Here is a 26,652-nt window from a genome sequence, read left to right on the forward strand (position 1 = left end):
ACGGGACCTGGGCGGCAGCGTGGGGTGGCATGTTTAATTTCCAGAATAGTGCTTTGCCATTATTAATGGATCATGCAGTGGTCTTCACAAGCAACTTCTGATAAGTCAGCTGGAGAAAAGGACTGGAAGAAAGATGTGCAAGGGAATCCTATGGCCATTGGTTACGGGTTTCAGTCGCTTTTGAGACGCTGTTCTCTCTCCCTGAAATGTTCTTCTCTCTCTTCTCCTCTTAGCTGCCTCTTGTTGGTCAAGGTCTCACTCAAAGGTCATCTGCTGCCTGTGGCTGTCTCTACATCACAGGGAGACGTCAACGCCCGCTCAAGCCTGCACTCACACCTTCATGCACCGCAACGTCATGTCGTGGTCCCCTAGCAATCTGTCCCATGAGCTGCTCTGTCTGTATCCTGTGAGTGACACAGAGCCAGGCATGCAGAAGGTTTCCAATAATAGTTGGATGACCAGATGGTTTAACGACCAACTTTTAGAAGAACATGTGCTTTGAATTCATTTCCTGGCAAAAGGAATGGATTATACCCACTGGGGAGGTGAGGGGTACTGTGTTTTGTGTTCATGCTCACTTTTCAGTTCAGGCTCATTCTTGATTGAACTCAGAAGCCTCGTTTTGTGGACATCTGGCCCTGGGCTCCTGAGCCAGGTAGCAACAACCCTGCAAAGCCCGCTGGAGAACCTGCAAATGAGGCTGGTAAGAGTGGCAGCTCCGCAGGCCAATAAGAAGAGGACAGAAGAGTCAGAGCTTCGACCACGGGATGCCTGAGGCACTTTTGCTCTGGTCCGAGACTCTGGGTCAGTCACAAGCAAGAACACAACATGTGGAAAACAGATGCTTCAGCTAGGTAGACACTATAAAAAGCTTCAAGCAGCTCAGCAAATACAAACTGTTTTCACATAGAAAAGTTTATTCTGCAGACGACTGAGACTCAGAGCAGGACTTCTAGAAAGATGAGCCAAAGGCTTTCACTGTAGAATATCGTCCATCTCCTGGTCACCAGGGTAGACTTGACAAGAGAGACAGTGAGAGGGACAGCAGGGCCAGGCTAGGATTTGGCTGAAGGGCGGGGCGGGCAGTAGGTGAGGATTATCAGGTCACAGTGGCAGGCAGAGGGAACATGTCTAAGGAGCAGCCAGCGCCACCAGTTCGCTCTCACTGCTCTCACATGGTTTCCCCATAAAATAGGAGTCAAGGTCAATGGTGGGGTGGGAGGCCTTGTAGTTCTGTTTCCTGAGCACCTACCATGTGCCAGATATGTTACCAGGATCTCGTCTGATTTTCAGTAGCCCTGTGGGGTTAATATTATTCTCTCTCTACAGACGAGGAGGGCAGTAGAGAGGGGTGCTGTCCTCCCTGCCAGGGAAGCCCCTCACCAGCTGTGATCATTGGCCACTGGGGGCATGTAAGAAAGGTTCTTCTCACTGTGATTCCTTGAAGGCTTGGAAAAACCAAGACAGCAATTCACACTCTGAGAAAGACTGGAAATATTCCTCGCCTGAGAGCAGAGGGATTGATTACACAAGCTCGGTGGTCTTCCAGAACTCGGAGGAACCTTACAGGAACATCAAGTCCGGGGGTTCCCGAACACTTTAGGTACAGGAACCTATCATTTTAACACTCTTAGGTAAATGCCCGCTACATAGGTCAAAGAGAAACTGTGCTGGTTGCAGCTGGGTGGAAACCTGGGGTCCCTCCCACCTCTCAGCCCCTATCAAAACAGCTGCTGGGAGAAACCCTGGACCTCCAAGAACCCACTAAGGAAACCCTCTCTTTTGGTCCACTCCTCTCATGTTATACACATGTGGAGGACCCCTGAGCTAGGAGAGGACTGGTGGTCTCTACCTTTATTCTGCTTCGAACCTTTCATATCTCTGTTTCTAGCCCAACCCCTTCTTCTCTGAGCCACAGACCAGCAGAATAGCCAGCTACCTAGCAGATAGTCTCTCACCCTGATACCACACTACCACCCCAGAATCAATGGGTCCCAAACAAAATTCATCCCCCTCTGCCTCTGCTCGAGACCGTCCTGGTTAATAGTATCAGTTTTACTCACTTACTCAAGCCAGAAAACTAAGATTCACCTCCTTCCCCCATCCCCTCTCCCTCGCAAATGAACTGGTCACAAGTCCAGTGTGACGCACCATGAGAAGCTCTCATCTGGTCTGTCTGTGTCCTCTCCATCTCCACGGCTCCTGCCTACACTCTGGTCCTCATCCAATTTTCCAAGACTCCTCCCTGGTCTCCCAAGTTTCATGCTAGGGCAGGCAGAGAGCTTTCTAAAATGAAAATGTGATCACATCTCCTCTCTTGTTAACAACTTCTGATCAGTGCCCATCACCCGCGGAATGAAACCCAACCTCACTGCTGCTTTGCACGGAGTCCTACCTGACCTCTGGCCTCAGGCCTCGCTACCCTCCGCTCCTTACCTTTAAGCTAGACTGTAGCCTGCGCTCTGGCTCTGCAAATGTGTTCTGCAAGCGGCCTGTAGTAAATATATCCGGCAGGGGGTCGTCTGTCTCAGTTGCACACTGCTCAGGCCTGCCATGGGGACGCTAAAGCAGCCACCGAGCAAAGCTGTCTTCCCATAAACCCTTATTTATGGACACTGAAATTTGAATTTGATACAAGTTCCATCGTGTCATGAAAGCTTCTTCTTTTGATATTTTTCCCTCCAACTGTTTAAAAATGGAAAACCTATTCTTAGCTCGAGGACACGAACGAAACAGGCAGAGGGCTGGATCCGGCCTGTGCACTGTGCTTTGCAGATCTCTGCTCTAGAGACACGGAAATATGTGTGGACGTTGTAACCGAGCACTTGCATGCTTTCTCGCCTTCCCTCTACCTGGAATGATTCTTTCTTTTGTCTGTCAGGCATCTTTTTGAGACCCACATTGAAGTCACTGCCATTCTTTTATGGATCCTTTTTTGGCTTTCCTTAAGTGCCTCCAGCAAAACTAATTGCTCCTTTATCTCTAGGCCTAGACTTCTTCATCGGGCCTCAATTATAGCTCTTATCATGCCGTACAGAAGTTATAGATCTGTGCTTGTTCCCCTCTTTATTTAACCTGTTCTCCTTGAGAGTAGATACTGGTCGGGCCGTGTTCATCTTTCTATGCTATCACATACCAGTTGTCACACAGAAAATACTTGTGAAATTACATACAATTTCCCATCTTCCGACAGCCAGCTAGAGGCACAGCCACACTAGAATTCAGATCCTTTGATACCCCGTGGGATTAGTTAAAATTGTGTCTGGCCACGAACAACCCTAAATTCTGATTGGGCTGAGGCAAGAATGGAATGTGCTATGTTGTAGATTACTTATTTATTAATTTAGTTTTTGTTTCTCTGGGATGACGTACCCATCGACACAATTAGGACTCGGTCATTATTAGCTCTTTGAAGTGCCGTACGTCACTTGAGACTCAAGTCATACAGGTGAGCACGGGTGAAACTGATCCTGCGCTGGTGACTCCTCAGGTCCATTCTTCAAACTTCTCTGTCCTGCTCTGTGCCCCCGGAGCTCATCTCTGTGGACTGCTGGAGAACAAGGGACACTGTTGGTAGAGCCAGTCGGCCTCCCAGGGCACAGAGCAGGCCAGAGCAGGACCTCTGTTCATTTGTTCCTGGCTTCCTGAGGGGTTGGCAGGAGGAAGACACAGCAGACGTGAGGGAGGCAGGAGGGAGAGATCTGGTTCCTGATTCTCGGGGCTCCCTCTTCCTGCACTGTGGGTTGGCAGTGGTCAGGCTCCTGAGTTCTGCCACACAGCCCCTCGTCAATGGCTCCAGCGCTCACTACTTCCTGCCACGCGGCCCCTCGTCAATGGCTCCAGCGCTCACTACTTCCTCCCCTGACCCTTTCCCCAGCATAGTGAAGGTGGCCCTGCTGTTTAATCTGTGGGGGCCTCATCATCCCATGGGCTCCTTTAATCCCACCCTCCCCTCTGAAATGGGTCCCTTCACTAACCTTTCAGTGAATGCCATGCAGTAGGCCCTGTCTCCTGCCATATCCCTGACTGAAACCTATCTCTGTCACTCTTTTGGATGGAATCTGCAAGCAGGAAAACTTAGATTGGTGTTTAACGGTTCCAAAGTTTTCATTCCTGTAGAGCAGTGCTTCTCAGGCAGGGTTGATTTTGCACACAGGGGACACTTGGCAATGTCTGGCGACTTTTTGGTCATCATGATTATGTGTGTGTGTGGTGGTGGGGGGGTGGCTACTGGCATCTAGCATCTTAGTGGGTAGAGGCCAGGGGTGCTGCTAGACACCCTACACTGCATAGGATAGTCCCCACAACACAGAATTATCCAGGCCCCAATGGCAGTGGTGCTGAGGAGGAGAAACCCTGCTTGATGGAGCTACCGACTGACTGACTTACTAGATGATTAGTGTATATCTTTGCACTATGTGCCCCCAGTCGGGAACAAAACTAAAGAAAAGAAGGCCCCGGGGTGAATCACTGGTTACACAATCAGCTCCCACCACGGTCTATCACGTGCCAGATGCAGGGAAACATGGTCGGGGTTCCAACCCTGGCTCCCACATAGTACAGACGAGGCCTTGAGCCCACTGCAGACCCTCTCTGCACCTCTCCTTTCTCACCTGCACGCGGGGCTAATGGTGGCACCTAGTCACACAGATGCTGTGAGGACGGAAAGACGTGGTATATGTCAAGTGCCTAAGACGTAGAAAGCCCTCCGTAAACACTGGCACACCTGAAAGTGCAAACCCCCTTCTGGGCTGCATTGAGGGAGACAGAGAGAGGGCAGGATAGGGCCTCCTCCTGAGAGGTTCGTAGGCAAAACAGCTTTTCAGGTTGTGGGTTGTTGCCTGCTCCAGAAATTCATTTACGGGTTGCAACTAACATTAAAAATCGGAAAAGAAATTTTCAGAGTGCATCACGTTTCGTCCGGTAAATACCACTGGGTGACATTTTCCTTTTAGTTCTACAGATATATGTGTGTACTGGGTTGTGATGGAAAATGTATTTTTTTAACAGTGGGGGAGATTAACAAAACAAAGTTTAGGAGCTACCAGTCAAATAGGAAAGCACCGTCAGAAAAGGTCCTGTGATTTTGCAGAAAACGCACAAAGGCCTGCGAATGAACTTGAGCTTTGCCACTCATAGTCTGCTTGACCTTTGTATGTGGGGCTAGTTACACAACCTCCCTGAGTCTCAGCTCGGTCAGCTGAAAAATGGGAATTAAAAACACATTTGCCACTGCGGTGTGGGGAAACTCAAATGGGGCAATACACGCATAGTGCCTAGTACGGGAGCTGGCGCACAGTAGGTGTGCAACCCATGTGTGCTCCCGACCTTCCAGAGCCTTCTTGGTCTGCGTTCTCATTGCCCATTGTCTGGCACCAAACCTTAACCTATGACCATGACAACTGGGCCTTCGGTAACTTGAAATATGAGAAACACCCGGCACCTATTTAATCAGATGACATGATAACATTCCTTTCTGCTTTTCTATTTTGAAAAACACATGGAAAGGTCCAGACAGGCGCTTCACCTCCACAAAGGCCCAACCTCAGGGGTGGAAAAAAACGTCTCCAGGAAAGCTCTCGGACGGAGGCTTTGTGAAGCTCGTCAGAACAGGTGGGTTTCTTGTTTATTTTTTAAATATTTCAAAGGTATCCGACGACCCAAGGCTGAGGAAATGAGGCCGCTCATAAAAGGTTCAGATTTGAAAGGTAAGGCTTCTGCCTCCAGCGCTGCTTTTATCCCAGTTTCCAGACAGAAAGCCTGGCCCAGGGGCCGCGTGGCAGGGGCTCCGTGGTGCCTGTGCCGCCTCTGGGGTGGGCGGTGCGCTGTGCGGCCCGGCCTGAACCTCGGCGCCTCCGAGGTGGGGCTGCAGGGACAAGCTGCCGAGATCGGACACCCGTGGCCGTGGGACAGTGAATACAGTTCACGTTTCACTCTCGAGGAGGCCAGTACTCTCTCTGTCCTATGCGTGCTGACTGACCTCCCTCACTGCCTCACTCGCTCACCCTCTCACAATGTTAGGCCCACTCCTCTTTTTTTCCCCCCTCAGGGCCTCATACAGGGCCTGATACTTAATAGGTGTGCAATCCAAGTTCATTATCGAATCAATTAGAACCAACATCAATTAATAATTGGTGACCATTAAAGGCAAGTTATGAGGCCAGCCTTTGGTGTTTATGTCTATCATTTTCATGTACGTTGAATGCATACACTCAAAGTTGAAAGGAATGTCGTCGTCTACTCCCATCCATTCCTTGGTGTTTGGTCCTCCTCCGGGTGTGAAGAGCTCCCCGCTTCAGAGTTCACCCGATCCTTTTTATAGGTGGCTCTTGCGGGTAGGAAATTCTTCATGATTAGAGCAGGAATCGGTTTACCTGCAAATTCCACCGCCATTCCTGGTCTGACCTCGAGCCACGAGATGGCTCTTCACAGATTTGAGCATCTAAGCTCCCCAAAGTTATTTTGCTTATGTTTGTAATACATTTGTGTTCTACATTAAATGAAAGAGATTTGCAATGCGGGCTGCTCTCCGGCTTTAGGCTGGGGTAGGCTAAAGGCTGGTGGTTAAGAGGATGAACTCTGGACTCAAAAGGCAGGAGTTCTGAGGGCCTTCAGAAACTGGCTTAATATCTCTGGACCTCAGCTTCCTTGTCCATGAAACGGGAGTGATGACACTATTTGCACGCAGGGTAATGATGAGGGTTAAATGAGATGAAGCTCATCAAGTGCTTAGCACACGCCTGGCTCTGCGAAAGCACAGTGTTAACTATTATAACTAGCCTGGCCTGAAGAGGGGCCGCTCGGCCTACAGGCCTACACAATTCGAGAAGTGTCCCACTGTTGGGCAACAGACCACAATGGCAGATAAGCAGACCTCTGAGACATCAGAGGCCCTAAAGCCACACCAGACCCAGTCTGGGATAAGATGAGCCCCCAGGGGTCACCTCTGCCACCCACTGATGAAGCATGGCAGCCCGGGGCCTGCCTACCTTGGTATTGGGCGCTGAAGCCGCGCTGCCGGTGGTTGCCATCCGACGTGAAGTGCAGCCGCAGCCAGTTCTTGCTGCTGATGACAGGGGCTGGGAGGCTGGCTCCAGTGAACCTGCAGGGACAGGAAATGGGCAGGGTCAGGGACCACAGATAGCTGGGACAGGGGAATGGGCATCCAGAAGTCTCGCTTCTTCCCACACATGCTAGGGCGTCCTCCCAGGACTGCAACGGGAAGGAAGGGCTGTGCTGGCCCAGCCGCCCTGCAGTAGCCTGGGGCCTGTGCAGCTTGAGGTAGCTCCTCCAGGGGCTCTTCCCACTGCTCCTTTTCCCTGAGATGCCCCAAGGAGGGCGTGGATCCTCCAGGTCTGGAGCAGAGGACCAGATCCCCAGCAGAGAGGTGCAGCCCTCCCAGCAGAGTACCCCCTCGTACATACACACCAGCAGATGTCCACATACCCACTCCCAGAAGAGATCCAGAGGCCCCAGCAAGGCCCAGACCCCGTGTGGAGGACCAGTGCTCAGCTCTCCAGCAGAGGTTCAACACCCCATTCCCAGGCTGAGGTCCAGCTACCCCCCAGCAAGCCCCACGGGCCCTCTAAGGAGTCAGAAGTGAGGGCTTGCACAGCCAGTACAGGCACTGTGGCCCTTCACAATGTGACGGCCCATTTGGGGGTCTCTTACTCGGCCCATGGTCTCCTGTCTCCTCCCCCTGCCTGCTGAGCTCACTCCTCATCTCTCGGATTAGCCTCTTCTGGGTTCTAGCCAGTCCAGCTCAGATTGTGGGGCACCAGGATACCTCCCACTATCACTGGTCACTGTCCCAGCCTCTTGGCCAACTGCCATCTTGAGCCAACTTCCAGGTCAATCGGACTTTTCCTCCTGTAGTTCCTCAGAGCACAAGTGCCTGCAGGGCTCTCTGCACCTACACGAGACTGGCCTTCTGAACCTCCCACCTTCCCCTGCTTGCATAGGCTCTGCTCAGCGCTGCCCTGTCTGCCACGCTCAGCCTAAGCTCTTGATGCAGCTCCTTGCTCTGCTCATTCCTTTGTTCCCCAGGAACCCCCTCCATCTTCTCTCCTCTGCCCCACAGCCTCCTGGCTGGCTCGACGCTCAGGGTCTTCCCTGCCCTCCTACCCACAAACCTCCTGATGCTTCCCCTTTGGTACCATCACTCTGGGCAGCCCCCACCTGGACACCCTGCTCACGTCTCCTAAGCAATCCGTGCGCTCTCCTGTTCTGTGGCTTTGCCTTTTCTGTCTGGAATACAGTTTCCAGTAGCCCTCCGCCCACCCATGTCATGGAGACGACGTCATGTGCCCTCAGATAGCACATCCTCAGGAAAGCTCTTCCTACTCTCCCTGGCTTTGAAGCCACACGGACTTGGGTTCAGATCTGGGCTTCACCAGCATAATCTAGGATAGGTTACTTACCCTTTCTGAGAATGAGAATAACACCAGCCCCAGAAGAGTTTGTGGGAATAAACGAGTCTTCACAGGCAGAGAAGCTAGCCCAGTACCTGACACATACCAGCTCGGTAAGTATAATTTTCCTCGCCCTCTTCTGTGATGTCACAGCATTTTATTCAAATTAGAATTCACTTATCTAGGTGTGTGTCACCCTACGATAACTCCTTAAAGAGGGCAGCGTAACCTGGTGGTGAAGAAGCTTGGGTGCAGAGGGATCAGCTATGTGATCTTACAAAACTTACTGAAGCTCTCTGTTATCTCCACAAATGTGCATTAATTCATCTATGAAATGGGGATAATAATAACCTCTCCCTCAAAGAGTTGCAAGGATTAAATGAGATAATGCACAGAAAAGACCTTCTCATGGTCCCTGGCAAATGCAGAGCTCTTGGTAAGTGGCAGGCGCTATTTTCTGCCTCATCATTTTTATTTCTCATCTTTGTACCAGGCACCTACCACAATGCTTGGTACAAAGCAGGCATGTCAGGATTCTGGCAGAAAACAGCTGGCAAAGTCATAAAAGAATCATTCCAGGAGTTTCATGAATGGACTCTTTACAAAGGGGAAACTACTTTCCACTGAGGAATGTTATCCCTGAAGGAGAGGACTGCATAGACCCAAATCTTCAGTCAGGACTACAGCTAGCTTGTGCAAATCCTACCAGGAAGAAGTAAGAAATGAACACCTGGAACTCACACCCCTCCCTCCCCTCCTCGCATCTTCTGCTGATGTTTCTGTTGATCTAGCCCAATTGGAAACCAGAGGGCAAGGGAGCATAGTGATGCAACTAAGTCTTCCTAGGCATGGAATAAGGTGGAAAAGGGAGGGGAGAAGATCTGAAAGGGCAAACGGAAGAGATTCAGCATGGTTGGTCTCCATGAATACATATTAAACAGAAGAACTAACCGAGGCGCTTCACACCCTGCAACATTGAGTTTTTACTATAATGAAAATGCTGACACACACTAAACTCCAGGAATATAACCCATATTGCTATGGTAAGAGCTATTATAGAAGCCAATTACTGTATTTCACCAGATCCCATTTAAAATAGTTTATTACAGGCTGAGTCATTTAAGTTTTCTAAGGAGCCACAAACAGTAGTGTGGGTGATATTTTTTGCCCCAGGCCAGATTCAATTCTATCTCAACGACAAAGCTTAGAGGATATTTACATAAGGGAAGTAAAAAGCGGGAGAAATTACCTGAATAATTCAAAACCAAAGGCTGTGTAAGGCAAAATGGAACGAAGGGAAGGTGCTACGGTCCCAAGAGCAGGATGGGAGTCATGATCAAGGTTGGCACTGAAGTTGGCAAGGCTTCCCCAGCGCTGGGGTCTGCTTTAACCCCCCACTGTACAGACTGGGGAAGCCCCAAGAGTCATCTCCCACCTCCCTCCCATTCTCCCCCACCTTCACTCACTGCTGGGAATCTTGCTGTTCATTTCCAAGGATTAACCTCAGGGGCCCTTTGTTGCCCACGCATCTTTACCCTGTTCTGCAACTGCCTCCTTGGACATCAACATAGCACGCTGGAGAGTTTTCTTGGCATCTATCAAAGAGTTAGGGGCTTCTGTGTCAGAATCATCACAAGAAATTCTACCATGGAGATGGTGTTATGACTTGCTCAAAACCCTCCAATAAAAAGAACAACTACTGACACATGAAACAATATGGATGACTCTCAAAAGCATTATGCTGGGTGATGAAAGAGTATATACTGTACTATTCCATTTATATCAAACTCTGGAAAGAAATTCATCTACAGTAAGAGAAAGCGGATTTGTGGTTGCCGGAGCTAGGGAAGAGAGGTACAGGTGGGGATCGCCTGGGAAGAAGTCCAGGGAACCCTTCTGACGTGATGGAAACATTTTATATCTTGAATGAGATGGCAGTTATATGGGATGCACACATTTGTCAAAGCTCTGAGAACTGTACATTTAAAAAGGGCAATTTTATGTAAATTGTACCTTAACAGAGCTAATTAAAAACAAACAGATCTTTAACGGTTCCGGTTCTAATCCTCACAGTAGAAGCCACTAATGACCAACAGGCCTTAAAAACACCAGTGTGCCGTCACCTCTCCTCCTCTCTTTATTTTGTATGCCCCAGCTACACGGTCTCCTTGCTGTTCAAAACTGACCAGGCCTGCTCCTGTCTCAGGGCCTTTGCACTTGACATTCCCTCTGCCTGCTAGCTGGCACTTCTCCCAGACCTCCTCCACCTGGCTCACCCCCTCACTTCCTCCAAGACTTTGATCAAATGTCACTTTCCCAGTGGAGCATTCCTGGTCTGCCTCCGCCCTGCCTGCCCTCGCTGCGTGCATGTGCACATATACACACACCATTCTCCAGACAAATAGAAGACCTTATGTGAACCGGAACATACACTGCTGTTTCGGCCTTTGTATTTGCTGCTCTTCACGCTCTTTCTCATTGTACTACCTGGCTGCACAGAGAGGTTAGGTAACTTGCTCAAGGTCACACAGCTGTGAAGTGGCATCCCACTCGGAGCCGATGTCCTCGGCCACTGCATTGTACTGACACATACATGCAGGCATGAAGGAAGGCAGTGGAATGGTTTAGGCTGAATTGCATTCTGTTCCTGTTCTTCCCCACCCCGCTCCCCCCAGGATCCTCTTTAATTTTGCTCCCTCTTAGAATCATAATTAAAGGAAAGAAACACAAAGAGAGATTCTCCCCTTCAAACCTTTCTGTCCATATTAACTTCACGATGGGGGGCCTGGGGAATTCCAAGTTCACCCAGGAAATTGCTACTGCAGTACAACATAAAATGTATTTAAGCAATTACACTCAATTTTTTTCTTTTTGGTAAATTGACTTCTGTTAAATGGGGCTTCATTAATAGATTCTGGCTTGGGGAGGATTAAAAAAAAATCACTCCGTTTAATGCATGTAGTTGCTGATGGAAAAAGTGGCTCTGAGTTCTTCACAGAAAGAGCTATGCTTTTCTCCTGGTAATAGGAGAGCTCAGTGTAGACTTCATGGATTGCTTAAGTACTTCTGCTCATAAAGTCAGGATGTTGGGGTGCTGAGAGACACCTCCATAAGATGACAACAGTGAGGACAAGGAAGTGCTGCCTAATTGTAAGCTGAGGGGGAGGAATGTTAGATCTGGGTTTAAATCTCAGCGTTCCTGAAAACTGACATCCTCAGGAGAATACTCATTCACTCCTTTACTCAGCAAGCACACACACATTGTGCGAAGGAACTGTGCTCGCCACTGCCCTGTGGTTCCCTGGATACGGGGAGTCCCGGTGAGGCCTATGATCTACAGGATTCAGCGGCAATGTCCCCTTCTCCGTGCAGACTCCGCGCTCGGCCGATAGCATCGGCTGTCTCCCAGAGCACCTCTTGTGGGCTTTATCTCTTCACTAAGTTATGTGCAATGGCCTGGACCTGACTCAGGGTTCAAGCATCTCTGCATCCTAGGGCCAAGCATGAACCAGCCCTCCATCCCCAAGGCTGGCTGGGGAGAACATGACACATGTGAGGTGCTTGCCACCCTACCCCCACTCCCAAGCCGCCTTCCCTTCCCCCCCTGCCCTCTATGCTCCTCCCTGGGGGGTGGAAAGGACACAATAATGTAACTAGGGAAACGTCCTGGTGGGGGCCAAAGGGCACCAAGGCCCTGATTGGAGGCCCACTCCTGCTTCCTTCTACCCAAGCTACCTCTCCTCCTGAAGCCAGCCTGTACTGACTCAACCCTGACACTCTTTCTCATCACCAATGTTTTCCTTTAGCCAAATTCCTAGGACTCTTGTCATGTCAAGATAAGCCCTTTTCCCAAGGCAAACCCACAATGGTACACATGTTCCAGGAACTGGGTGAATGCCTGGGATGAAAGCAAGTCTGTTTGAAATATGGGCTGCTGCAGTCCCCGAGTCTCCAGCCTTATCTTGGAAAGAGGCCCTTTGGCCTCCCAAGGCTCTTGTTCCCAGCAGTGCCTACCCATCCGACTTGGGCAGGCAGCTCCGAGACACCTGAGCCGGCCTATGGAGATTCAACTCCTGGATACCTACTTATATGTGTTTGGGGTTGTTTCTTATGCTCTCAACAAACCAAAGCTTCCCCTCAATCATTCCTGCTCTTAGTGCTCTGTCCCCATAATTCTCACCATCCCACCAGTCACCCAACCCAGGCATCATCCTGAACTCCTCCCTGCCCTTCACCCCCTTGCCAGCTGTGGCCAAGTCTTCTCCACCTCACCACCCATCACCATTCCTCACAGGGACCACAGAGACAGCCTTCTGACCTGCCCTCCACATCCAGTCCACCTTCCATACTCTGTGGGGAGATCTGATCGAGTCCCTGCCTTACTGGAAAACCAGCAGCGAAGGCCCACTGGCTCGAGGATAAAGCCCAAACTTTTTAATGCCTTGCCTTTCCAATGACACTCCCTTTGAGCCATGGACACTTTCATGTCTCCATGCCTTTGCATGTGCTGTTCCCTCTCCCTGGAATGCTCTTCCCTGTGGTCCCACCTGACTACCCCGGAACATATTACTAATCTCATAAACCTAACCAAATGTCTCCTTTCCTCCACCTCTCCCGCTCCCTGCGCCCACACGTGGAGCAGTTCCCTCTACTGTGTCCCCTTTGCACCAAGGACACGCCCCTGCCATTGTACTGGGCACACCACATCGGAATCATCTTTTGGCTTGACCATCTCCCGACTAGAAGGTAATCTCTCCATAAGACCAACAGCAGAAGCGCAGGGCCTTCTCTGTCTTGGCAGGTCCAGCAACACGGCACACTGCCTGGCACACAGGACAAACCGCTTCCACAAAACCAGGGGTTGGGTACCTACAGCATGCTGGCTGTTTGTAAATAAAGTTTTATTGGCTCACAACCATGCTCATTCATTTACATGTCCTCTGCTTTCATGCTACAACGGCAGAGTTGAGTAGTTGTGACAGAAACTGGAAGCTACAAAGCCAAAAATACGTATCTCACGCTTTACAGAAAGAGTTTACTGACACCTACCATAGAAGCTTTGCTGACGATGTAGTTGTTTCGTTAAAATTATTTTTTTTCTAAGTAGGAAATAGTAAATGAACGCAAACATAGCTTAAATGGTTCATTACAATATAAAATACTTTTATGGACAGTTATTTGCCGATCCATTTAATGCAGGACCAAGACCTTTATCATGGGTTCATTCTCCACATTGTGTAAACTCCACATTGTATCCACATTGTGTATCTTGTATAAACTACACCCTTAGCGCATCTCTCACCATGTCCAATTTTGCTACAGCTTATCCAGTCAACAGATATTTCTTAAGCCCCTGCGCCATGCCAGGCACTGTGCGGGGCACTGGGGTGCAGCGGTGAACAGGACAGATGTGCTCCCTGCCGCGATGGAGCTGACGCAGCGGGCGGCAGTGACCTCACTCACGCACGCCTAATAATTGGGAAGCAATTCCTTTTAGAGCTTCTTCATGGAGTCATTCCAAAGCATTCAATTTAGTTTCCGTAGGTGCAACTGTATTTCCTTTCGCACTCGTATTTCATCAGTTTATGTGATGTTTAATTTAAATCACATAATTACAATAACAAGGATGACTGGCACCGAGAGAGTTGGCAACAAACCCATCTGATTCTCAGAAAGTGCAAGACTCAGCTGGTGGGAGGCGGAAGCGCACAGGTGTTGAGGGTGGGAGTGGGAGACAGCAGGCAGGCGACGGCGCTTAGAGTGCCACAGGGCACTGGTCAGGAAGACCTATCCAGGCTGTGGGAGTGCCAGGTACTCCAGGGAGCTGCTTTGGGAGATGGTTAAACAGCTATAGGCTTTTGAGTGGATGAATAAACCAATGAACGGACGGACAGCAGTCTCTTGCTTTCAATAGTGGGGCATGTTTCCTAACTTGTGATCGGGAGACAGGAAACCAGCTTATTTGAAAATTTTATTTGCAAAGGGCTTCAGAGCTCTTCTAGGTCTAATGCCCAGCTAGGTACGCATCCCAACTACAGAATTCATGACAAATTGTCAGTCAAGATCTGGTCTGAATGGTTCCAAAGATCAAGAAGTCACCTCTTTACAAATTCTCCCTGTCCACTTTGATCTACTCTCACCATTTTTCCAGCTACTTCATGCTCATCCTTCAGGTGTCATCTGACAGCTATTGGCTCCATGAAGGTGGCTTCTCCTGGTTGAGAGAAGGTGCCACAGTGTTTGTCTCACCAGGCGTTGTTCAGGGCTCTGCCCCACCCACCAAATTGTGAGCTCCCTGAGCTTCTTTCTTATTCAGTTCTTTCCTCAGGACCTTGCAGACTGCCTGACATGTGCAAAGGCTACGTAAACATTGCTCACTGGAGGGAGGAACGCTTGAATGAATGAATGAACGAACGAACGAACAAGTTCCTGCTGGTGGAAGCAGAGGGCTTAGGCGGGGCAAAGCAGAGGAAAGGCGGGTGAGCAGGTGAGCCCGGGGAGAGCAGCAAGAGCCTTGGAGGTCACACTGGGTTTCCTCTGGGTTTCCCACGAAGACATGCTGCCCCGCCCCTTGGTCCCTCAGCCCTTGCTGTGCTCCCCATTCACACAGCAGCTGCTGGTACCCCGTGGGGGGATTCTTCTCATGCTGACATATCCCCAATACAGCACCAGTGGAGTTTGGTGATCAAGGTGAGCAAATGTTCCTTCTTCCCCAGAAGCAACTCAATAAAGTCAACAAATGGTCAGACTCTTCCCTGCTCAGCTAATTGGTAGCTCCAGGGAACCCACGCCAGCTACATCAGGTAAACGCTTTTCCTCCAGATGCACTGCACCCTGGAGGGACTATGTCTGAGCCTGGGAGCGCTGAGGGACAGACAGGGCTCCTGGCTATGTTTGCTGTCAGCTGGGATGAGGGCATCACCACTGACGTTCTGGGGATGGCACATTGGGAAGGGATGGGGAGTGGCTTGGGTGTCAGTTCCTTCCATTCCTCGCTCCGCTGCTCACCTGGCACAGATCCTGGGTGCAGCACTTCCTGCCTCTGTGACAGGCTGTGCCCATGTCACTGAACAGAATGGGGTTGAGTCTGGTGCCAGGTGCCAAGCTCTGGGCGAGGAGGCTTGTGGTGGGTTCTTAACAACCTTTCAGGGGGTGCCCAACTCTCTTCTTTTCTGTCTCCGGGTCTAAATCAGGCAGTGCCATGTTTTCCTGAGTGCTAGAAGCCTTAGACGACCAGTCTGCGTCGGCCTCCACACACAGCTCCTGAAAGGGGCAGCCATGTGATCCTTAGACTGGGGTGGCCATGTGACCCAAGCTGGGTTAATCCGGCTGATGGGACAGTGCACTGGCTTTACGGATAAGGCCCCACAGGACCAGAGGAGATTAGGGACAAGGGTGTCCCAGCACCATTTCTGCCATGCCTGCTGCTGCGCCCTGCCCCCCATCGTTCTCGTATGATGTGACGGGCTGGGCCTTGTACATTCGCCCCCCCCTCCCCCAGGTCCTGCTCCCGTCTGACGGGGAAAGAATCTAGAACAGTCTCAGTCCTGACCAGCCGCTGGGCCCTCAGCTGCCCGCTCCCGGCACCAGAGTCTCTGTGACTACAGATGGGACCTGAGATCCAGCCCGGACACCTGATGGTCCCCATGCCCTAACATGGTAAAGCCTGTCTCCATCAGGCGTGGCTCAGGAGCAGGGTGCAGGCCTTGGGGGTGACCAAGGCACACTTGGACCCTGACTGACCCTCCCCGCTTCCCAGCTCAGGTCTCTGTCTGGTAGAGATGCCACCTGTCTGGTTCATTACCTGTCTTATTCCCCTACACAGAGGCAATTGGCTTAAGAAAGTCAAGGGCTAAGGGCTGGGACTCTGGAATCAGACGGGCCTGTATGTGAACCTGGGCTCCGCTGTTTACCAGTTGTGTAAATGTGGGCATGCACTGCGACTTCTCTCAGCCTCAGTTTCCTCACCTGTGCAGAACAGCCGTGCTCGTGTATGTAACACGTCCAGGACTGTGCCTGAGTCACATTTGTGAGTAGGTGCCTCACAAATGTGAACTATTTTCCTCCCTTGCTTAGGTCTGAGAAGAGACAGGTCAGCATTTTAGCAGTGCCTTGAACCCTCCTCTCCAGAGCACGCAGGGATTAAGCAGACCTGAGAGCAGCCTGACCCAGGTTTTCTCGGGGCGCTGACGACACCTGCATCCACTGTGGTGATAGAACAGTGCAGGGGTGAAAGGACAGGACACTGTGTGACACCGAGCGTAGCCGGTACCCTTGGTAGTCATCTTCCCTCTCCCTCAGGTGGCCCCACCCTGGCCTCCACCAGTTCGTGCTTACTCAGCCTTGCCCATCTCCTGCCTGTCACTGGCAGACATGACTCAGAGAAGGGACCTGTCCCCTTCCAGTGGGGGTGGAAATGTACGCTCCACAGAGGCCCCCGGGGATTACACTAGGGTACTTCTTCTCATCCAGAGGAAATGTTTGCAGATGGCTTATCGAGGAGCTTCCCACGCATCTTTGCCTGCCCCTCACCTGCCATTCTTAGTTTGAGCATCATCAGCGCTCCCTCTCCCACTCCAGGAGGCAGCTAGCCAGCCCCGCTGAGGTATTCAGCAGCTCTAGAGCTATGGCTGAGGGAGTGAGCCTCTCAGTCGGCCAGGGAATGGGAGGGTAAGACATCTCCGGGCTGCTAAGGTCTGTGAGCAAGGTGTCCTCGAGTCAGGCGGAGCTGGATTCTGATCCTGCCTCCTGTCACGTTCACTCCTCTGTGACCTTTGGGGGGTTGCTTTACCTCTCTGAGCCTCTCTCCCAGTGTGTATGTCAGAGTGTGATGTGTGACAATTAAAGGGGACTCAGTGATGCTCAGAAACTCTTGCTAAGGCTTCGAGACGCAGCAGCCACAATTCTCGGTCATGTCATGTCTCTGTGCAGCAAGAGACTAAAGGGACTAACGTGACAAATGGGACCAACGTTTACGGAATAGAAAGCAGGTTGGGGTAGACAGGAAGCTCACGAGCCCCAGCAGGAGCCTGCCTGGGTTCAAATCTCAGCTCTAAATTCACCAGCTGTCACACTCTGGGCAAGTACCTGCCCTGCTTTGGGGCTCAGTTTCCCCGTCTACTTAATAAGGACAGCAGCAGCAGCCACCTCGCAGAGCTGTGAGGAGGTTTACGGGAGAAAACGGCTATAAAAGCTCTCAGCACAGTGCCCGACACCTAGCAAATGCTCAGAAAGTATTTGCTCTTATTACTGAGGGCCATGATGTGACTGTTGGACGTACACTGCATAACAAACCGGAGGCCCAGACATTAGGACGGTGGAGCGAAAACAAGGCAAGGGGAGGAGATGAGAGAAGTGAAAACTGGGGGAGAGGAGAGCTCCTGGCCTCTCATACCCCACACCCCATCACATCTGGCTTAACGTCTTAGGCAGTTAGTTTCCAGGGGCAAGACATCCAGATCAAATCAGCCTGGAAGTGAGAAGAAATTGGCTCTTGTCGCCAAACCATAGGAGGAGCAGGGCTATGGCCGGGATGACTAGGACCCGGGACTCCAATGCCACAAGGCCCCCCTGTCTCTCTGCACCCCGTCTTTGTTGTACTCTGTTTGCCGGCTTCATTTGCTCTATTGCAAATGGCTGCTAGAGGCTGGAACCATGCCCGCCCTTAGTAGCTGCCTAATTCACCCTGTCATCTTCATCCCCCGAGAGGACGAGGATTGCTTCCCTTGGTGGATTGCTTCCCTTGGTTCCAATTACCAAAAGCTCACGGGAGGCCCTGGATTAGTGTGGCTGGGAGACGTGCCCACTCCTGGGGCAAAGGCGTGGCCTCTACTAGAACCCCATGCCTAGTTTGAGGACAGTTCTCAAGGAATGTCAATTTGCTAGGCAGACAAAAGAAAAGACGTCCACTGTGGTTGAAAGTGGCAGCGGGTTGGACTGAGTGCTCAGAGGCCACTCTTCCCACTCTTTGGGGTCAGGAAGTGGCTTTGTCAAGGCCTGTGAGGGGTACCTGCAGCTCACTGTGGGGTTACCTCCCCACAGGTGGTCTTGTTCTCCATGTTGTCTTTTCCCTTTATGCTGCATCCTGCCAGAGTGAGCAGTCAGGCCTGGATCCACCATGCTGACCCCATTGTACCCATTCCTTGTCCAGCTCTCCAGGGGTCCATTGGGCTGGGGGCTGACCAGCCTCTGTCCTTGGGCGTGGAGCCAGGCTCTGTGTGTTCCCGCAGATGCTGGTATGGTTCTGTGGCCCTTCTCGGTCAGTCAACCTGTTGGACTCAGGGTACCCTAGAAACTGGGATAACTTGACCAGATCCATCTGAGAGGAGGATCAACCCAGATGAGAAAAGTCTCCCTTGACTCCCTTCACTGGTGAGATTCAGACACCATTCTCTCCCTCCGTTTACCCTCCTACAATCCTTGGCCTTGTCCCTTCCCGGCTTCCTCCTTTCCTGCCCCCAGCCAGAGGAGTCAGTCTATCGGCAGAGGCCGAGGACATGGCCTGAATTTGAGGCCTGGGTCTGCCACTCATTGCCCTGTGGCCTTAGACAAATTAGTCTCTCTCTCTCGGTTTCCAAAGATAATATACCTAAAGTATTTCCATCACTTTTATTAAAATATCACGGTCACATCTGATTGAGTGACTGCTTGACATGAGGTCGGTGTCCCAGAGCCTGGGTCTGGCTGCTTATGACCCTGCCTGTCCCAGCAGCCTGGCTTCCAGGACATTTCAGGTGCTCCCTCTAGTATCACCGGCCTTCCTGAGACATAGCCAGCCCTCAAACACTATTTTTATAACTGGTCGTCAAAAAATCAGCCACACTGCATAAGAAACTCATAGCTATTTACTGAGTGTGTGTGTGTGTGTGTGTGTGTGTGTGTGTGTGTGTGTGTGTGTAGTGAGTAGTGAATGAGTGAATGAACTGAAAGAATATATACATGAATTAATTGGTAGGCAAATGAGTGAATTAGGGACTTAATGAGTCAGTGAGTGAGCGAAGAAGAGTGTGTAAAATTGAGTAGCTCGTGCTTCCTGCCACCTCAACTAATCCAGAAGTGGCGGCATAAATTTCTCGTCTTTATTAACACAAGCAGGGGCTAAGAATAGCACAGGAAAAGTTACAGACCACCAGTTGCAGGAGAAAGATACTGTGTTCGTTTCCCACTGTTGCTTTAACAAATCACTGCAAATTCAGTGGCTTGAAACAACACGGATTTACTGTCTCACAATTCTGGAGGTCAGAAGTCCGAAATGGGTGTCAAGGGCCAAGGTCAAGGTGTTGGCAGGGCTGCTCTCCCTCTGGAGGCTCTAGGGGAGAATCCATTTGTTTGCCTTTCCCAGCTTCTAGTGGCAGCCTCATTTCTGGGCTTGTGGTCTTTTCATCCTCAAAGCCAGCGCTGTAACACCTTGGGATCTCTCTCTCATTCTGACCCTCTGCGTCTGTCATCACATCTTCATCTCTCATTCTGACCCTCCTGCCTTCCCCTTATAAAGACCCGTGTGATTACATCAGGCCCATCTGGATAATCCAGGATAATCTTCCCATCTCCAAATCCTTAATATAATCACATCTGCAAAGTTCCTTTGGCTGTGTACGGTAACGTATTCATGGGCTCCACGGTTTAGTATGTGGACATCTTTGTGGAGCCATTATTCTCCCTACCACAGGTAGCTGGCTCAGAGGGCAAGTACAGCCATTGATTTCCGTCCTGTAGGAGGAGGAAGGGCAGGAGGGAGAGTGAAGAAGCATCAAAACATGTATCGCATGCCCGGGCCAGGTCCTTTTGCTCTTGTGTTGCTGTCACCTGAGCACTGGGATGTTTAAAAGCCCCACAGGTGGTTCCAGCATGCCCCCAAATTTGAGAAACATGGTGACAGAAGATATGCCGAGAGCATATGTTGCTGCAGTTGAGGGTATCTGCCCTGTGAGTCCTGAGGGAGAAGGATCCAGAGTGCGCTCTCTCATCCCTGGGTGCACAGTCCTGTCAGCTGGGGAAATTTTTTTATTTTGAAATGAGAAACGAGTTGCAAAGATAGTGTGGAAATTTCCTGTATACCTCTCACCCAGCTTCCCCTAGCACTAGCATGTCATATAACGATGGGACGTGTATCAAAACTGAAAATCCACATGGGTACTATTGGCTCAAAAGCTATTGGCTCAATGGAAGACTTTATTCAGATTTCTCCAGTCCTTCCACGAATGGCCCTTTTGTTGTTCCAGGATCCAATCCAACATTTCTCATGGCCTTTAGTCATCATGTCCACTTAGTCTCCTCCCATCTGTGTCCATTTCCCAGGCTTTCCTTGTTTTCTCAAGACCTTGACACTTTTGAAGAATATTGGTCAAGTATGTTATGGAATGTCCCTTCATTTGGGTTTGTCTAATATTTTCTCTTGATTAGACCAGGGGTTATGGATTTGGGGGAAGAATGCCACAGAGGTGAGATACTCTTATTAATCACATTATAGAAAGGGGGGGATGTGATATCAATGTGGCCTATTATTGATGTTCGCTTTGATTGCTGGGTTAAGGCAGATCTGCCAGCTTCCTCCACTGTGAAGATAGAATCTGTCCTTTTCCATACGCTCGTCACTACAAGTGAGTCCCTAAGTCCAGCCCCCACTGTGAGGGAGGGGGAGTGTCAGGGGCTTTTCTTCCCACCACTTCAATTAGTCAACCCTCACCATTTTATTATCAGTTCACTGCTTTGTACGGATAAGACTGTAACAAGCTAGACTTGCACAACGTGACCCAGCTAGTAAGTGGCGAAGCTAGAATTTGAACCCATGTCTGATTTTCATTTCATTTTAATATCAAGTAAAAGAGACGCTCCCGCCCAGCTGGCTGAGACGGTGTTTTTCAAATTCATCCATAGATTGTGACCCATTAGCGGGCCATGAGATCAGTCTGTGGGTTGCATTTTAAATAACAAAATAAAGTAGAGGAAACTGTAACAGAATAGACTAGAAAAGAAATGTAGGTTTCATAAAACTTTTGTTTCTGGAAACTCTGTGCTTGGAGACCTTTATCTTGGGAAGAAAAATAGCACCCCACTGCACCGCACTCCACAGCGGGCTTTTCTGAAGACTAAATGCATTGATATAGGGAAAGTGCTTAGAACAGAGGCTGACACATTAAGCATTATATAAATATCATTATGAAGTATGCTCCTGCATAAGTGGGTCATGATGTAAACTGTATTTCTTACCGTGGACTGCGATCGAAAGTTTGAAAATACTGAATTCTCATCTCTAGACCGGGCATGGCAGATTTATGACCTCCAGACCACTGTTTGTTTTTGCAAAGATTAATGGGACACTGCCGCACTCATGTGTTACATACTATCTATGGGTACCTTTGCGCTACAACAGCAGAGTTGAGTACTTACAATTCAAACTGTGTGGCCCCCAAAGCCTAAAATAGTTACTATCTGGCCCTCAGACCAGTGTCCCTGCCAAGAGCTCAGCTCATAATACAAGGATATTAGACACCCTCCTGGGCCCTGTGGCCCTGTCCCGCCCCTTCCGGGGCTGGCACTCTTCCCCTGCTGACTCCTCCTGGCTGTGGGGCTGCCCAGATCTTGGGTATCCAGCTCAATATCCTCCTACCTTGGACGGATGCCCACAGTTTATTTATCCGTCTCCACGGCTGTCCATAGAGGAAGGCTAGAAACATGGTGCTTTGGTCAGGGTCCCAGCAGAAAACAGATGGCGCTCAAATTAGACTAATTCAGAGTGTTTAATAAAGAGGTCGTTTACAAAGGGAAGGGCAAGGTGTGGGAGAGCCACAAGAGACAGCAGAGCCCTCAGAGGCTAGTAAAAAGCAGAGCTCTTACTAGGAGGGGGTGAGGAGAGGGAGCAATTCCTGAACTTGAAAGGAGTCAATCATTTAGAGACGATACTTGAGGAGGAAGCTGAGACTTTCAGTCCAGGGGGCCCCAGTTGACCCCACAGGACGGAAGCCAGGAGAATAAATGCCGTGACCTCACCTTCCTCCCTCCTTCATCTCCTAGGGGTTGGGGTCCCCACTGGCCACACTGAAATGGAAGTCAGAGGGTCCAGGCTCCATTAATGTGGTCCACATGGGTCAGCTTATGGGTAGAAAAGAGCAGAGAAGGTTGGAAAGGGGATCTGGAGCGGCACAGCTCAGGCTCCAGCACACACAGCACGGACACAGAAAGCCAGGTGTAGTTCCCCTCCAATAGGTCCTCAGACAAAGAATTCCCCTGCTTCACCCCTCCGTGCGGGGAGTGTGGCCTGAACAACAAAGGGTTGCCATAGCTTTCACATTTACTGCCTTCTCTTCCTAGATCTGCTGGGCTCCAGATGGTTTTCGCGGGGTTCATCTTCGTGGATCTTATCAGTGTCAGAGGGTAAAGGTCATCAAGAGAGGCAGAGACAGGCTGTTGGGTTCTGCTGTGAGTCTGAGCAGGGTCTGAGTAATACAGACTTTAGCCAAGTTCTTCCTCACAGCACATCCTCTACCTCAGGCAGGAGCTGTGTCCCATGTATCTTTGCAGCCCAGTTCTAGTCCATCAAACAGGTGAGCCAACCTCTGGCCCCTTAGAAGAAAGCACCAGAGTGAGAAAAGCTACCTGGGCTGACAGATGTCCCCGGAGTAATCCGTTCCCACTGGCCAGACCCCTCCCCACTCGCCCAGATTTCCTTGCCAGGCATCTGGCAAATCCACAGGCTCCCAAATCCAGCCACAACACGACAGCATGTCCCCTGGAGGGACTATCTTTCCTCGCCAGTCTACACACTGATTTTACAGATGAGAAATCACAGGCTCACAGGAAGGGGGGTGCTGGCTGCGGTAGCCCGGCCACCTCTCAGCAGAGCTGGGGCTAGAATTCAGGACCGGGAACTCGCATCAGTTTCCACCTTTCTTTTACACAAGACAGAAGCTAAAGTCAATCTTGGAGCCCTGGCAGTGGACTTGGCAAACATTCTACATGTGGTCTAACCTTAGGCAAGTTTCCTTGTCAGGCTCAGCTGCTGAGGCCACATACCTGGGCCCTTGCTCCCCAAGGCAACAGTTCTGTGCAGGCAGGAGGAAGCATAGGTGTGAGTCAGGTAAATGGGTCCAAATCCAGACTCTCACCTGTTAGTGGCTGTTTGACCTTAACCAGGGTAACTTCTATGTTCATGACGCTTAGTTTTCTAGCCCTGCAAATTTGGCGCCATCATCAACCTCTGAGCTGTATCACCTGCTGCACCATATAAGCAAGTACCCCACAGAGTCCAAAGGTCACTTTGTCTCTCCTTTCCCTCTAGTTGGAAGGCGGGTGGGATATCTGCACGTGCGTTTAGGCCAGAGGCCAACTAGTGTGAGTGCGGCTATTACAGCACTGTGCTCTAACCCCAAGAAATGGGGACCCCTGAGATCAGGCCTCCTGATATATGCCAAGGGTTTGATCTCATTTTTCCTGGACTCAAGTATAATTAGTAAAATCTCAAGCTTCTCCTGTTTCTCTCCCTACCCCTCAAGTTTCTTCAGAGAAACAAAGAGTTTAGACTTACAGCCCAAGTGCTTGGGTTTTAAATTAGACAAACTTTGTCCTGACAGGAACCGAGTCACAGCTGTCACATCTGATTATTTTTAGAGTTACTACTAAACTCTTCGTACAGTAGGAGCTGCCGGTGTTCGGGGCAAACAGAAAGACTTCACATTTTATCATGACAGTTCTGGAGCCATCCACCTCCTCCTGTTCATTATTTCCAGCCTGCCTTTGGAAGAGATGATGTGGCATCTTGACAATCTTACGGCCAGGAAGGCAGACCTCGTGATTTGTTACCGCATCTGAGGAGTCAAAAGCTCCTAAAGCTGAGCAAAGCCCACTGCCTCCAGGAAGCCAAGGAGAAATATTCCAGGGGAAGTAGCTGCTCCAGAGCTTTCTCCAGATGAACGATTATGTTTCATGAGAAGCAAAAACTAACCCTCAAGTAGCCAACCAATAAGAGTACCTGTATGCAAATGCCACAGGCACTGGCCAGGAGTGGCCAGCTTGGGAGTGATGTAACAATCCCCTCTTCTGACCCAATAATGCCACCACCACTGAAAAGGCCGACCCCTGACTGCAGCTCTTGCAGAGAGAAAAATTCATCGTAGGCAGAGCACCTCCTAGATTTGCTCCTGGAGTGTGGGGACAAAAGCCTCTGCTGTCCAAGTTACTGAATACAGAAAAGAAAATGACCTTATGAACATGGGAAAAGAAATCCAGCTAAGGCCCAAGGTTAATGTCTCTTCTTACATCCACTTCATACTGAATTGCAGGAACAAGTTCAAGGAGCAGCAACCAAATACCTACCTTAGCTTTAAAGAGTTCTCTAGAAAGTGTTCGGAAAAATGGAGGTCCATCTCAAAGCATGAAAAGGCCAAATATGAAGCCCTGGCCAAGCTTGACAAAGCCCGGTACCAGGAAGAGATGCTGAATTACATTGGCAAGAGGAAGAAGCGGAGAAAACGGGACCCCCAGGCACCTAAGCGGCCTCCATCGTCCTTCCTACTCTTCTGCCAAGACCACTACACCCAGCTGAAGAGGGAGAATCCGAACTGGTCGGTGGTGCAGGTGGCAAAGGCCTCAGGGAAGATGTGGTCTGCAAAACCAGACAGCGAGAAGCAGCCGTATGAACAAAGAGCAGCTCTCCTGAGAGCTAAGTACCGTGAGGAACTGAAAGTCTATCGCACACAACGCAATGCCAGGAAGAAGAATCGCCAAGGCTTGCCTAAGAACCAACGCAGAAGGTGCGAGCAAGCTACATCAGACAAAGCGAGTGGATCCAATTAGAAATAAAATGCCATTCAGCTCCACTGCCTGTCCGTAGTCTCGTGTGTGCTGATAGGGCGGCCATTGCTGCTGCTGTGGGGAAGTGAGTGGTGTGGTAGTGTTGAGATGGGGGTTGGGAAACTGATCTGGGGAGGGAAGGGAAGGGAGGGGAGGGGAGAGGTAGGGTGGGGTGGGGAGGGGTGGGGAGGGATGGGGAGGGGTGGGGAGGGATGGGGAGGGGAGGGATTGGGTGGGGTGGGGTGGGATGGGGAGGGGAGAGGAGGGGAGGGGAGAGGTGGGGTGGGGAGGGGAGGGGAGGGGGAAGGGGAGGAGAGAGGTGGGATGGGGAGGGGAGGGGAGGGGTGAGATGCGGAGGGCTGAGGAGGGGAGGGGAGGGCTGGCTTTTAGAGAAGTGGCAACAGTAGCCAAAGGGATGGCTTGGGCAGGTGGGGTGGGAGTCGCTAGGTGTAAAGAAGCTAGTCGTCATGAAGGTAGGAGTATCCAGTGGGAAGCATCCCGGTCAGAAGGCTCCACCCAGGGTCAGGGCCACACTCCAGGCCACAGGCATGAGCACTAAGTCCTGCCACCCTCCTCACCAAGCAGGTCAGAAGCCTGGAGTGCAGGTCAGGCTCCTAATTCAGGCCCCAGCAGAGGGTGGGAAACTGGAGTTTAGGTGGGCCTTAGGGGACCATTTCCAGAACTGGTCCCACAGCAAAGCTTAGATACCATTCGTGGGCCAAGACGAGACTCCAGTGGGGGTCCCTGTTCTAGTCAGGATGAAGCCTGGGGCTGATTTTATAAAAACAGGAGCCGACTTGGAGAAAACCCTGTTGACATTTTGGTGGACACCCCCTGGTCCTTTTTCAGTGGATATGAGCATCACCCACATACAGGTCCAGTGGAGATCTGTTGCCATGATGGCCATTATGACCAGTATCCACTCCTTTTCCTGTTGCTCACAGCACCCGGACTCCACCCCCAACCAAGGCTTCCGCAGATGGAATTCCCCTGGCCTCAGTGATTGGTTCAGTGATGGGCATGTGACCCAAGTTGGTCCAATCAGAGTGGATCTCAGGACTCCTGCAAGGAGTCCCAGGGGAGGATGCAGCTTCGGCATCAGAACATGCTCTTAGACTTCACTGAAGATGGGCCCACACATTTCTTTTGTCTAAGAGAGTTTGAGTTAGGTTTTCTGCCACTTAAAATGACTCAAACTGGTCATTTGATGCAAATGGGATTGTTCTGTGTCTACACGGTAATTATTTTTCAGGCACCAATATACTGTGGGCAATGCTTCATACCAATCAATATAGATCGATACGGAATATTTTGAAATGGCTTTTGACGTCCTAACATCAAAAAGACTCCACCACAATGCAAAACTGCTCGTCACCACGTTATGTATTCAACAGACTTCCCTAATTCTATCTCTAACCTCTATCCCATGATGGACTTAAACTTTGTTCTCTAC

General features: G+C 50.5%; 2 protein-coding genes across 2 annotated transcripts in view; one reads left to right on the top strand and one right to left on the bottom strand.

Annotated features, from left to right (window-relative positions):
* CSMD2 (CUB and Sushi multiple domains 2) overlaps positions 1–26,652 on the bottom strand; it is a 579,918-nt gene that overhangs the window by 294,171 nt on the left and 259,095 nt on the right. The window contains exon 6 of the mRNA XM_033115124.1: positions 6,990–7,102. Within this exon, the coding sequence (XP_032971015.1) occupies positions 6,990–7,102 (113 nt within the window). The remainder of the gene's footprint in view (positions 1–6,989; positions 7,103–26,652) is intronic.
* HMGB4 (high mobility group box 4) lies at positions 24,494–25,202 on the top strand. The gene has a single exon (XM_033115123.1). It carries the CDS (start codon positions 24,612–24,614, stop codon positions 25,200–25,202), a length of 591 nt encoding a protein of 196 aa, XP_032971014.1. The 5' UTR covers positions 24,494–24,611.

Source organism: Rhinolophus ferrumequinum, chromosome 9 (genome assembly GCF_004115265.2).
Source record: "Rhinolophus ferrumequinum isolate MPI-CBG mRhiFer1 chromosome 9, mRhiFer1_v1.p, whole genome shotgun sequence".
Classification (NCBI taxonomy): domain Eukaryota; kingdom Metazoa; phylum Chordata; class Mammalia; order Chiroptera; family Rhinolophidae; genus Rhinolophus; species Rhinolophus ferrumequinum.